This window comes from Sciurus carolinensis, chromosome 8 (assembly GCF_902686445.1).
Source record: "Sciurus carolinensis chromosome 8, mSciCar1.2, whole genome shotgun sequence".
Taxonomy (NCBI): domain Eukaryota; kingdom Metazoa; phylum Chordata; class Mammalia; order Rodentia; family Sciuridae; genus Sciurus; species Sciurus carolinensis.
The window spans coordinates 86,342,811-86,355,980 of record NC_062220.1 but is presented as its reverse complement, the minus strand read 5'-3'; the positions used below and the strand labels follow the sequence as shown (position 1 = coordinate 86,355,980).

At 52.9% G+C, this 13,170-nt stretch overlaps 2 protein-coding genes across 4 annotated transcripts; both read left to right on the top strand.

The window, feature by feature from the left end:
• Positions 1-391: 391 nt before the first annotated feature.
• On the top strand, positions 392-3,018 carry Hoxa9 (homeobox A9). Of its 3 annotated transcripts, none has more exons than XR_007109810.1 (2): positions 392-2,070; positions 2,693-2,831. XR_007109810.1 is itself a non-coding variant. In XM_047561215.1 (2 exons), exons 1-2 carry the CDS (start codon positions 1,071-1,073, stop codon positions 2,929-2,931), a joined length of 822 nt encoding a protein of 273 aa, XP_047417171.1. In that variant the 5' UTR covers positions 405-1,070; the 3' UTR covers positions 2,932-3,018. The 3 variants fall into 3 exon arrangements, 1 of the variants encoding a protein (XP_047417171.1); XR_007109809.1 differs by having other exon boundaries at positions 392-2,117; XM_047561215.1 differs by having other exon boundaries at positions 405-1,653; positions 2,693-3,018.
• Positions 3,019-9,076: 6,058 nt separating this feature from the next.
• On the top strand, positions 9,077-12,610 carry Hoxa7 (homeobox A7). Its single transcript, XM_047560070.1, has 3 exons — positions 9,077-9,387; positions 9,591-10,178; positions 11,095-12,610. Exons 2-3 carry the CDS (start codon positions 9,800-9,802, stop codon positions 11,412-11,414), a joined length of 699 nt encoding a protein of 232 aa, XP_047416026.1. The 5' UTR covers positions 9,077-9,387; positions 9,591-9,799; the 3' UTR covers positions 11,415-12,610.
• The last annotated feature ends 560 nt before the right edge of the window (positions 12,611-13,170 follow it).

The window sequence follows — 13,170 nt, the reverse complement described above, 5'->3', positions numbered from 1 at the left end:
TCGCTAGCCGCCTCTGCTCAGGGATGGCGAATCCCAGAGTGTGCCGCAGGGTCCCGGGTTAGGGGCCTATCCCTGTATAACCAGGCTCACAAACGCTTCACCTTGTGGCAGTTGGCCGCTCCTTACTGCCAGCTCCTAGATGGAACAAGGACGAACTTGGGGGGCTGTCCGGGTGTTAGGCTCTCTCTCCTTTACCGCAGGCTGGGGTGTGGGTGGCAGACCAGACGGTCCCCCGCTAGACAGACAGTCCCTGCTGGACGCGCTCTGGCAGGGGCCAGTGACTACTCTACTTGTGACCCATACTGCGTTGGATTTGACTTTTCACGACGGGCCAGGGGAAAACTCCCGAGGACCGCAGGGATTATTTACAGGGAGCTCGCCAACCAAACACAACAGTCTAATTTAACCTTTCCAAGTCCTCGTAAATTTTTACAGCTGGAAGCCCCGGCGAGGCAAGCGAATCTGTTGGTCGTTCCCGACTTCCCAACCAGCCTGTGTGGCTTCTGAAACAATAACTCCTTATGAAATATCATAAATATAGATTTAAATACAGTAGAGCGAGAATGCGATTTGGCTGCTTTTTTATGGCTTCAATTATTGTCTAATTTTATGTGAGGGGTTCCTCTGGCCGCAGTCGCATGCGGGACCCGCGCCTTCCTGATGGCGTGATTAATTGTGATATAAAATAGTCCGCTTAAGAAGTGTGTGTGTGTTGGGGGGGGCAGGGGAGAGTACAGAGGCAAGGCCAGATTTGATCTTTTAATCTTCGTTGGCCACAATTAAAACAAACCCGATCGTGGAGCGGCGTGATCCCTTTGCATAAAAACATATGGCTTTTGCTATAAAAATTATGACTGCAAAACACCGAGCCATTAATAGCGTGCGGAGTGATTTACGCGTTATTGTTCTGCCGGGCGGACACGTGATGCGCGCGGCCAATGGGGGCGCGGGCGCCGGCAACTTATTAGGTGACTGTACTTCCCCCCTGGTGCCACCAAGTTGTTACATGAAATCTGCAGTTTCATAATTTCCGCGGGTCGGGCCGGGCCGGCCAGGCGCGGGACACAGCAATGGCCACCACCGGGACCCTGGGCAACTACTATGTGGACTCCTTCCTGTTGGGTACTGAGGCGGCCGACGAGCTGAGTGCTGGCCGCTACGCGCCAGGGGCCCTGGGCCAGCCCCCACGGCAGGCGGCGGCACTGGCGGAGCACCCCGACTTCAGCCCGTGCAGCTTCCAGTCCAAGGCTGCGGTTTTCGGCGCCTCGTGGAACCCGGTGCACGCGGCGGGCGCCAACGCCGTGCCCGCTGCAGTGTATCACCACCACCATCACCACCACCCCTACGTGCACACCCAGGCGCCCGTGGCAGCGGCGGCGCCGGACGGCAGGTACATGCGCTCCTGGCTGGAGCCCACGCCCGGTGCGCTCTCCTTCGCGGGCTTGCCCTCCAGTCGGCCTTATGGCATTAAACCTGAACCGCTGTCGGCCAGAAGGGGTGACTGTCCCACGCTTGACACTCACACTTTGTCCCTGACTGACTATACTTGTGGTTCTCCTCCAGTTGATAGAGAAAAACAATCCAGCGAAGGCGCCTTCTCGGAAAACAATGCTGAGAATGAGAGCAGCGGAGACAAGCCCCCCATCGATCCCAGTAAGTGTCTTCTTCTCCAAACCAGCCGCCGCCTCCACGCCGGCCACCGGGATCTGCTGGCCCGCCAGCTTTCTCTGGAGCCAGCCTTCGTCCTCGCTGGGAGCCTCCTGAGCTGGGGCCAGCAACCAGAAGTTGGTGTTTGGGACACCTCAGATGGGGCCCCAAGTCCACAGAACTGTGACGAGCAAGCCTGCAGGGCTGGGGAAAGGGGAGGAGGCTGCTGCAGCGAGAGGGGGCGGGGCGGGCGCTACAGGCCGAGCCAAGACCCGCCGCCCCTCTCCTAGGCTGCCCAGGCCCAGGACAGAGCTACTTTGGGCCGTTCTTCGAAAGCAGCGCAGCGGAGAGAGTCTTTTGTGCGGCTAGATTGTTCTCGAGCGGCGGCAGCAGAGGCAGCCGGGCAACCTGACCCGGGACTCGGTGAAACGGTCGATTCCATCCACTTCTTGCCTTCAGCCTGTGGCGGCGTAAATCCTGCTTAGGATGGGGCTGCGGGAGATGGGGCCGCAAGGGTCCCCTTTCCAGATTATTCAAATAAGCTGGAGACGTGATCAAAGGCGTTGGGGCGCCCTGCCGGTCGGCCTAGCTCTCACGGCCTTCCAGGAAGGTCAAATAAGAAGTGGGAAGAGTAGAGGGAGAGCTGGGGAAGGAAAGGCAGAATCAATGAGAGGGAGAAAAGCAAAATTAATCTTGCTACACATACACAGCGTCGTTTCCCTCTGCGTGGCAAAAAAAAAAAAAAAAGGAGATCTGTTTCTAAATTTCACTCTTTTACAATGTGCAAAGAATGGGATGAGGCAGGGACAGAAGGATAGAGGAGAAAGAAGGGCTGCGGAGGGGAGGGGGAGACGAGGTTTTACTGCGGGCAATTGTAAGTGACCGTCCGTGCGTCTGTCTGTCAGGGTTCCATTGTGTCCGAGGCTGGGCTGCCTTCCCTAACCAATTCTGCAGCATCCTGCATTTCGACCAGAGACCCAGGAGGCTCCCTCGCACCCGGCTAGGGTGCTTCTCCTTCTAAACCCAGTGTCTCTCTCCCCCGCAGATAACCCGGCCGCCAACTGGCTTCACGCACGCTCCACGCGGAAGAAGCGCTGCCCCTATACCAAACACCAGACGCTGGAACTGGAGAAAGAGTTTCTGTTCAACATGTACCTCACCAGGGACCGCAGGTACGAGGTGGCCCGACTGCTCAACCTCACCGAGAGGCAGGTCAAGATCTGGTTCCAGAACCGCAGAATGAAAATGAAGAAAATCAACAAGGACAGAGCAAAAGACGAGTGATCCATTTAGTTCATTTAGGAAAGAGATGAGCTAGAAAAAAAAAAAAAAAAAAAAAGAGAGAGAAAAGACTGCTTGTCCCCCTGTCCCTGCTCCTGCTCTCCCCCAACCCCAGCCTCCACCACCCTGCACAAAGCGGCTCTAAAACCCCAGGCTCATCTCCCCCCTGGCAAACCCTGCTCAGGCTGGCTTCTAGGCCTGCGGCTTTGATGGAGGAGGTATTGTAAGCTTTCCATTTTCTATAAGACAAAAAGGGGGGGCATTAGCGCTGATGGCTGTGTGTGCTAGCTTGTATATATTTTTAAAAAATCTACCTGTTCCTGACTTAAAACAAAAGGAAAAAACTACCTTTTTATAATGCACAATTGTTGATGGCGGGCTGTATAGTTTTTAGTCTGTGTAGTTAATTTAATTTGCTCTTTGTTTGGCAGATCGCTCTGCCTAGATACTTGAACACTGTGTTTTATTGTGGTAATTATGTTTTGTGACTCAAACTTCTGTGCTGGGTGATGCACCCGTTGTGATTGTGGAAGCTAGAATTCAATTTGAACTCAGGTTGTTTATGAGGGGAAAAAACAATTGCATAGAGTATAGCTCTGTAGTGGAATACGTCTTCTGTATAACTAGGCTGTTAACCTATGATTGTAAACTAGCTGTAAGGATTTCCCAGTGAAATAAAAATTTTAAAAGGGGGGGAGGTTCTTCAGGATGCATAGATTAATGGTTTCTTCACTTTCGAAATGTGGGCATTTTAGTCTCTACATATGCTCTATGGTCTTATCTTGTTCGTTGTACATATTATCTATACATTAAAGAAAAAGTTCATAATCAGACAAGCTTGAATATTGTTTTTGCACCAGAGGAACAGTGAGGAAATTCGGAGCTATACATATGTGCAGAAGGTTACTACCTATGGTTTATGCTTAATTTTAATTGGGGGAAATGCTTATTGTAATGGAGTTAATTTTATTGATAATAAATTATACACCACAAAACCGCCATTGGGCTACTGTAGATTTGTATCCTTGAATAATCTGGGTTTTCCATTGGGCTGAACATACACTGTATATTTTGCAATAGTTACCTCAAGGCCTACTGACCAAATTGTTGTGTTGAGATATTTAACTTTTTGCCAAATAAAATATATTGATTCTTTTCTATTTTTTTGCGGGTCTGCTCTTTGCACCTTCTCTGCGACCGGGGACCTTGGGTAGAGTCTCTGAATGGGGGCCAGGCTAGGGGTGTGGAGAGGAAGAGCCCTAATTTTGCCTCTCGCCTGCGTTGGAAACTGAGACCTGCCGCAGGCCAGTCACGGCGGGCCTAAGCTCTCCTAACCTAGCCAGCTGCCCTGGCGGCACAAGCAGCGGAGGAAGATTGGAAAACACAGGCCTCCCCTCGAGACCTTGTGCCTATTCGCTGGACCGCAGAGAACCTCGGACGAGCTGGGCTGGGGCCTGGGTATCCCTGGCCAGTAGCGGTGGAAAGACCACTCATTCATCTCGGTGCCCCAAGAAATTTCCCAAACCCAGGTCCAGGGAGCCGCCTTCGGCCTTTCCTAGCAAGGTGGGAGGAGTGGGGCGCACAGGACCCACAAGGCCCGCCTCCTAAGGAGGCTCTGAGTAGGGAAACACTTGCCCCGCCGGCCACCGTGGCGGCCCGCTCACGCAGCTGGGGGCTTGCGCGGGCTCCAAGGCCGGCGCATTCTCCCCCTGCGTCCTGGCAGCCAGGTCCGGGAGAATCTGCATCCTGCCCCACAAGCCCCTCCTGAGCACAAGTCCTGGCAGAGGCAGGGCAGGGCAACCGAGGAGCCCCGAAGCGCCATAAAAGAAAATGAGGGCTGTTACCGTTTATGGGGTGTAAAGGGCTGCGGAGGGAACGGCCACAATTTCGGAGGCCCGAGCGCTTTCCAGATGTGGCGGGAGGGTGCATCCTCGCTCCCCTCTTTTCTTCTCTTGCCCCTGCCCCCACCCTCCGCGACTCCTACAAAGTTGACTGTGTTCGGAAGCGTGAAAGAGGAACCAGGCGCGAGTGGATGGAGTGTCCCCTCACCCCCACCCCCATCCCGCCGCCAAGTTGGGACGCCCTCTGTTGTTGCAGACAGAAGGAACTTCAAAGAATGGGAGTAAGGGTGTGCCATAAAGACCGGGTCTGCGAACTGTCTGGAATTCGGTCCTTAATGAGTTTACAACTGTCCAGCCCCAATTAGGATATTCTACCAAAGCCCTTTCATTTGTTTGCTCTATCTGCCGCCGATAAAGCGGTTGCGGAAACAGCTTTCTTTTATGGGCATTACCCGCTCCGCGGCGCAGATTTCTGACCCCACGCGCCAGCCCTCCCCCCGCCTCGGGACTGGGTCTTCGCCCCGCCTTTGGGAGTGGGGCGTTCTGTGGACCGCAGCCACGGTTGCCGAAGTTCAGGCTGGCCCGAGCTTTGGGGGCTGCAGTGCCAAGGTAAGACCAGGAGATGGCAGTGTGGCTCCACCAAAGAGGTGCTCGAGCCGCCATCTCCGGCCGCCGCGACCCTGGGAAGTTCCTAAGATGTCGACTTAACGCGAGCCTTTCTAGAATGGGAGCCCCACATCTGAGTGGACAACAGTCATATATTATCGGTGTTGCTCATGCCAGGCTAGAAGCCTTCCTGAGAAGCAAGCATGCGGTGGGGGCTTGCCTGACCCTCACCGCTCGCGCCTCCTAGGCCCCATCCCAAGGGCGCAGCACTGCGGGGCTGCGGCTCGGTGCACGGGTACGACTCCAGGGTCACCGCCCTCAACCCAGCACAGGCCTCGGGGCAGCGAGACGCGCCGGGAACCCGGCTCACCGGCAGATGGACACAGGGACCAACGTTTACAGCGCGCTTGGACCTGATCACCCCACAGAGGGTGTGCAGAGGAAGTGCAGAGGGCGCACACCGTGACCACGGGTTCCCCGGCGGTCCCCGAGGCCCCGAAACCTGCGCGGTGGTTCAGGGCCCGGTTCAGGACCCACAAAGCCAGCACTGGAGAGAGCCAGGACCCCGGGACTCGGCCGGTTTGAATACGTGACAATAAAATTAAGCGGGTGAAAATTGGGCGTGAAACCATCCTTGGTGAATGTCTAGCGTAGATTAGCCGGGAGTTGCCTGGGAAGAGGAACCCTGCGGAACAGGCCAGGAACTATTTAGTTGTTCTAAAATAAATGTGATGTTTGAAATAACAATTATAATATCAGCCAAGTTCCAGAATTGGCGTGCACATCGTGGAAACCTCCCTTACTTTCTCTGGCTGCGGTATTTCCTTGGCTTTAGGAGTAGAGATTACTCTGGCGTCCCCCGCTGAGTAGGCCAAAAGGAAGGGACCCCAACCCATGCCCAGTCTATCCCTGTCCTAGGTGGGGAACACGCTTCGAAGCCGAAGCCTCTGCAAAGGCCGCCCACAGCCCGGATGGGAGGATCAGCCACGGGTGTAGAATGGTTTCGGAGGGAAAACTCAAAAGCAAACAGAATCCTTCGAAGCACCCCGGAGCCCTGTGAACACGCTGCGCGCGGTACATTTATTTGGGATTGTAATAGTCTCTGCCAAGCCCACAAAATGTTTACGACCTGCATCTCCTGGCTGAACATGCTGTAAAACTGGGGACTGGGTTTTGGCTGACATCTCTCCTGGGGGTTTGCCTCACTCGCTTTTTCTTCTGTCTATATACACTTGTTAGTATTAGAGGTTACATCTTCATTATCTTTCTGTATGAAATACATACTATTTCACAGCGTACGATTGTAATTTACGAAGGGTTTTATAGCTTCCCTGAGAGTGACCCGTGGCCGTGTATTCAAAACCGCAGACAGAAAGAGCGATTTCTGTAATTACCAATAAATGAAGTCACAAATCGGTTGCCACCGCTTCTCTCCACCGATCACAGAGGATCCAGGTAGGTGCAAGCCTCCCAGAGTCTCAGAGGCCTCGACAACTGCCCGGTTCGGGCAGGGCCTCCTTGCCCTTGGCCGGCGGGCGGCTAGGTGGCTGCTCTCCCTCTCCGCAGCCTGAGAGCTGCTTCCCGAAACCGGTCTTTGACCAGAAAAGATTCTGTATCGGTCGGGGCTCATTTGAACGCGCCGGGGGTGGGTCTGTCCCCATGCCCCGGCCAGGGATCTCTCACTGGATGGAAAATGAACGGGCAAGCCGCGCGAGGGGTGCGGGTGGAAACATTTAGAGAAGCCAATCGCTTCCTGACTCTTCGGCGCCATTCGCTGCCGAGAGCTGGATTTATATATTTAACTGGATTTAAATATTCAGGACTGTTGTTAACAAAATATAGGAAATACTCCTACAGTAGAATACTCTGACATGAGGAAAGTAGAACATTATCTAAACACAATCATTTGGCTGATTAGAAACCAGCCTTCGAGGGCCTGTTCCAGGCCCAGCATGGACAAGTGTTTCCATGATTATTATTACACATAGCCCATTGTATTTGCGTCTTTTCAGTCAAATAAGTAGGTAACCAAGGGCTCAAGAACCCATGATCAAATAGGTTTTATTGAAAACCTCCTTTTGTCGGGTCGTTTTCGTTTTAAAATTCGTCCACAGGAGGCAGGAGGACAGAGAGAAGCCCAGAAACGAAAGGGAGGTTGAGGTGCTTACGGGAGTGGCCCAGTTGACTGACTTGGGCCCAGAAGAACCTAGGCCTTGCAGGCAGCATCTGAATCCTCACTTTGCCCAAGCAGAGGGGCAGAACCTCCTGCCAGGACGGCTGGGACTCATCCGGGGCCAACCTGGGGTAGAGATAGGTATGTCGCGCTGGCACACAGCTCTTCCTTGAGGCCGGTGAGTTCCTTCCTGCGCTCTGCAAAATCATTCCTCATGGCCTGTTGGATCGCCCTACCTAGGGCAGGTTCTATTTTAAAGGCCATATCTTTCAAACCTTCCAGCAGCCTGAGTCTAGACAGACTGCGGCAGGGCCAGGTCTTTTTCTTTGCATCTTGCTCTGTGTCACCCAAGGAACAATTTATTGGTCTAAAGCCGTCTAATTCCGCCTCTTTGATCTCCTTGTTTGCTTCGTTTTCCTTTAACTTTCTTAGGCTTTTATTTGTCTCAGAAGGCATTATTTGGAATTTTTTTCTTGCTGTTTTACTCCCTTCATGCCTCACCTGAGACTCAAGACTCCTATCATCTTGACCCACCATAAACGGCATCCCCGGATATTGTCTCTCTAGCTTCTCTGTACCCCCAAGGAGACTCCAGAGCCCACCTACACCCTCCTCCCCCACCCAAGTATGAGCCCTTTACTGGGCAGAAGCTGGGGATCCTTGCTGATTTGAACTATCCTACTGCCTTTTGTGCTCCAGGACCCCCTGAGAGGGTGCTGTGAATGAGGGGGGCAGCCTGGATCCTCTAAAACTGATGAGGAGTGCTTTGTACACAAGGAACCAAACTCTATAATTTAGAGGAGAATTTCCGGGGCAATTCCATTGTGAGGTCGGGTTTATGGTGTGCAATCGAGCTGGCAGTAAAAGGTGGCCAGGCTTCCAGCGTAGCCTGGGCAGTTTATGAGGCGTTTAGAGGAAAGGTTAGCTCAATCATCATCCACAGAGAAGGGGCTTCAGTTGATCCAACAGGGCAGGGAAGGTAGGAACCGTGGGTTGAGAGTCTAAATCAGAGGAAGTAAGACTCAGCTTTCTGTGAGTCCAGTACTTAGAAAGGTAAAGCACCAGAGCTGGGTGACCTTTGGGGACGTCTCCCCTATTTGCTTTTGTTATCTTCTAAAGAAACGGGGGCCCACAGTGGGCTTCAGTCCCCAGATGCCTGGATCCCCTCTCCTGTTCAAATCAGCTCTAAAGCATTTACTACTCCCAGGTATCCCGAACCACAAGGTGGAGGACCAGGGTTGGCTAGAGTGAAGGCTGCCTGGAGAGGTGTGTGGTGGGGGGGTCAAGGTTTCTCCAAGCTGAAGAGGAGAGAACCAGTTCCCCAGTGAACCAAGGGGGAAAAAGGGGTTGTGGGAAGGACAAAGGAGTGTTAAGCCATTTATTGACTTGCCGGAGGCCAGCCAGGTGCCCAGGAGTGAAAGCACAGAGCCTGCAGGGCCCTGGTGTCCAGGAGGAGGGAGGAGAACCTCATGCTAATAAATCTGCTGGCAAATGAGGCTCATTAATAGATAAATATTTCACTGCTTCCTTTAGTGCGGATAAACTGTGCGCTGCCGATTAAGGAAAGGAAGCTGGGAGAGGTTGAGTTTATTCGAACCACATGGTTCCAGTTTGCGGTGGCATTCTCTCTGCAGCTGTAAGGACGCTGCGCCTGCCGTGTCTGGATCGGAGTTTAAATCTGGCCTGTCCCCCACTGGACATGATGAAGACCCGGGCACAGTAGATCTGCTCATAGCCAAGACCTGCCTGCGAGGCTATAGGGTGGACGGGTGCGCAGAGTGCAGAGACCCTCCAGGGACTGGGTCAGCAGACAGAAGATGAACAGAGACGATCCACAAGGTTGATCTGGGGTTCGCTACTAAGTATGAGGAACTGTGCCGCGCGGACACTGCCCAGCGTCTGCAGGCTCAGGCGCCTGAGTTGGCGGCTAGTCGCATGCTCCCGCTGAACCTCGGGGTCTTTTTCCATAGGGCACTCCAGGCCCGCCTGGCGCGGGCAGATTCGTTGGCCTCATATTTGAGCCTCTTCCCCTTCCATTCTAGGCGGCAGCGGGTCCCGCGGAGCAAGACCACCTGTGAGGGCTGCTGAGATTGGCGGAGGCGGTCATGTGGGCGGTCACGTGCTGCCGCGAGCTCCGTCCAAAAGAAAATGGGGTTTGGTGTAAATCTGGGGGTGTAATGTTATCATATATCACGCTACCTCGTAAAACCGACACTGAAAGCTGCCGGACAACAAATCACAGGTCAAAATTATGAGTTCTTCGTATTATGTGAACGCGCTTTTTAGCAAATATACGGCGGGGGCTTCTCTGTTCCAAAATGCCGAACCTACTTCTTGCTCCTTTGCGCCCAACTCGCAGAGAAGCGGCTACGGGGCGGGCGCCGGCGCCTTCGCCTCTACGGTACCGGGCTTATACAATGTCAACAGCCCCCTCTATCAGAGCCCTTTCGCATCGGGCTACGGCCTGGGCGCCGACGCCTATGGCAACCTGCCCTGCGCTTCCTACGACCAAAACATCCCCGGGCTCTGCAGTGACCTCGCCAAAGGCGCTTGCGACAAGGCAGAGGAGGGCGCGCTGCACGGCCCTGCCGAGGCCAATTTCCGCATCTACCCCTGGATGCGGTCTTCAGGTAGGCGCAGCCACCAGGAGGGGCGGGCGGAGAGGTAGCCGGGAGCTCGGCGCTTGGTAGCGCGGGCCGGGAGAGAGCCGAGTCAGGCGGCTGTGTGCCGGCGGCCCCTGTGACTCCCGGCGGCGCTGCCTTTCTGGTTTTAATTAGAGCTGAGGCGCCATTGCGTGGAGAGCCCATAGTATTGTATGTAAATGAGGCTCATAAAACTTTTTATGGCCCAATTAATGGGTTCGATCCTCGTAAATTTATTTAACTCCCTTTGCCTTGAAATTTTAACGTTAAGTTTGTTCGCTATTTTCCTTCTCTCTCCCTCCTCTCTCTCCTCCTCCCTCCCTTTCTTCTTTTTCTCTCCCTCCTATTCCTTTCTGTCTGGCTTTTCTTTCTCAAAGGCAGAGAGAACCAAGTTGTCTGGGGGCCTCTCACCCACCTCTGTGCCAGGGGCCATTTCAAGACGTGGGCCAGGAAGGAACTGGGACAGAGGGTCAGAGTGCCCTGGAGACAGGGGCGAGGGCTGCTGAGGAGGGTCACCCACTTGCTAGCAAGGCTAGGGAGCGGAGGGACTCGCCTTTGAATGGCAAAAGTGCAGCAGCTCCCACTTGCCCACACTCTATATTTACAATTTCCCTTTGTCAGGGGGAACCAGGACATTGTGGAAGCGTAGCCGGCTGGAAAGGTCGGTTGTAAAGTTGGGATTCTGTGTCTTTGCTCCTCGCAGAACTGCCTACGCGTCTAGCACCATAGTGGGTATCTTCTGCTAACACTCCCCCTGTTCCATTCTCGGTTGCGGGGCAGAGCCGGATGCGCGGTCTGGGCAAGGAAGAAGGTGCAGGCTCAGGGATAGTAGCCTGGCTAAAGCACTTTTCTGCCCATGTCCCTGTCTGCTTGTCTGTCCATGTGTCTGCCTTTCTACTCTTAGGACCTGACAGGAAGCGAGGCCGCCAGACCTACACGCGCTACCAGACGCTGGAGCTGGAGAAGGAGTTCCACTTCAACCGCTACCTGACGCGGCGGCGCCGCATTGAGATCGCCCACGCGCTCTGCCTCACTGAGCGCCAGATCAAGATCTGGTTCCAGAACCGCCGCATGAAGTGGAAGAAAGAACATAAGGACGAGGGTCCATCCCCCACTGCGGCCCCTGAAGGTGCAGTGCCCTCCGCTGCTGCTGCTGCGGCTGCCGCGGACAAGGCCGAAGAGGAGGAGGAAGATGAAGAGGAGGATGAAGAAGAGGAGGAATGAGGGGCCACACAGAGGTCCTGGCTGCACTGGACAGTCAGAAAAGCGTCATTAAGAAACTCACTGGTTTTATTTACAAAAATGGGGAAAATAAAAAGAAAAAGAAAATGTAAAAAAAAAAAAAAAAAAAAACTACCCCGACTCCAACCCGCACCCCACCCACCCCATCACCCACCCTTGTTCCCAACTTTTCTGGACTGAGTGGCCACCAAGATTAGGTCGCCTTGGGATCCCCTCTGCCTCTGAGGATCCCAATAGATACCCCAAACCCTAGGCCAGCGCTTGGCTCTGGCATGGCCAAAATACTACCTAGCACAGGCCTCCTTGAGAGGCACCCCCAAACTACCTATGGGCCCAGCCCCAGTGGGCCTCCACTCCCAGGATGCCCCCTCCAACACTGGCAAACACCCAGCACCACCCCCATACCCTTAAGAACAGTGATTCTCTCAGTACTACCTACTAGCCCCAAACTACCTATTTTGTGCTGGCTGGCTTGCCTGATACTTGGTGCCGGCCTCTCCCAGGCCAGGCTCCTGCTGCTCCCAGTGGAATGCCTTTGAGGTGTCACTGAGAAGGCATGGGGGTCCAGGGACCAGGGCATTGGCTTCTATTTAAATTGAAAAATAATATATTTATTCCAAAGCATACTTTGTGCTGCAACCTAGAATCCCTCTTTCTCTGGCTTGGGCACCCCAAGCTCAGGTCCATCACACCCCTACTTCTGGAGGGAAGCATTGCTGAGATGGCTGCAGACCTCTGGGTTAGCTTCTGCTTCATAGAATTGCAGAAATGCTCCAGCCTCCCTGTCCTCTTACCTAGCCCCTGTGTCCTACTCTTCAGCCATGTCAAATATGTACGCTCTGATTTTTCCTACAATGGCAAATACTGTATATTTGAATGAGGTTTTGTTTTTTTTTTTGTCATTTCTATAGTCTTGGAGCTCATTTATAAAGGAATGTCTTGACTTGGAAAGGATGTGTTAATGGGGTGACTTTGTAGCATGGTGTGTTGTCTTGAGCTAATTCTGTAGTGGCTGGGAGGCTGGATGCCCTCCCTAATGCCTTTCATCTCCTGTGTTGTCTTGTGTCCCCCTTAGCTCCAGCGTGGGGTTTAGGGAAGACATGCTTCCCAGCCCAGTTAATCATGTTTTACGTAACAAAATAAAGATGCTTGGTGACAAAGAAACATGGACTACTTTATCCAAAGGGTTGGGGAGAAGAGGTGGCTATAGCTGAAGGGCAAGCCCTGGCTATGCCTGCTTGCCCAGGGTGGTGGAGGGGAAGCAAAAATGGAGGACTGTCCTTGGATCCAAATATTGGGTGCGCATGCATTAATGTATATGTGTGTCATGTGTCTTCTTATGTTTTATGTGTGGATTCTGTGAGTATGCATGTGCCTATTTTGTATGTATGTTTTTTATATTTGCTTGTGTATATTTTTATATAATTTCATAATTGTGCATATTTCCACATCCACAATTATGTGTATATCTGTACCCATAATTGTGTGCTTATTTCTCTGTCCATAATTGGGTGCATGTGTTTTTGTGTGTCCATAATTGAGTGTATACATTTCCCTGCATCCATAATTGTATATCTCTTTGTAGAGATTTTCGTCTGATTTCTGTATGTGTAGATCCCTTGAAAACGGAATCTGTGACAGATTCATTATGTTCTCCGAAACTCCCTTAAAAACTCCATAAATTCCATGAGAGAATTCTAAATTCACTCTCTCATCTAAGGACGTGGAGCGAACTCAG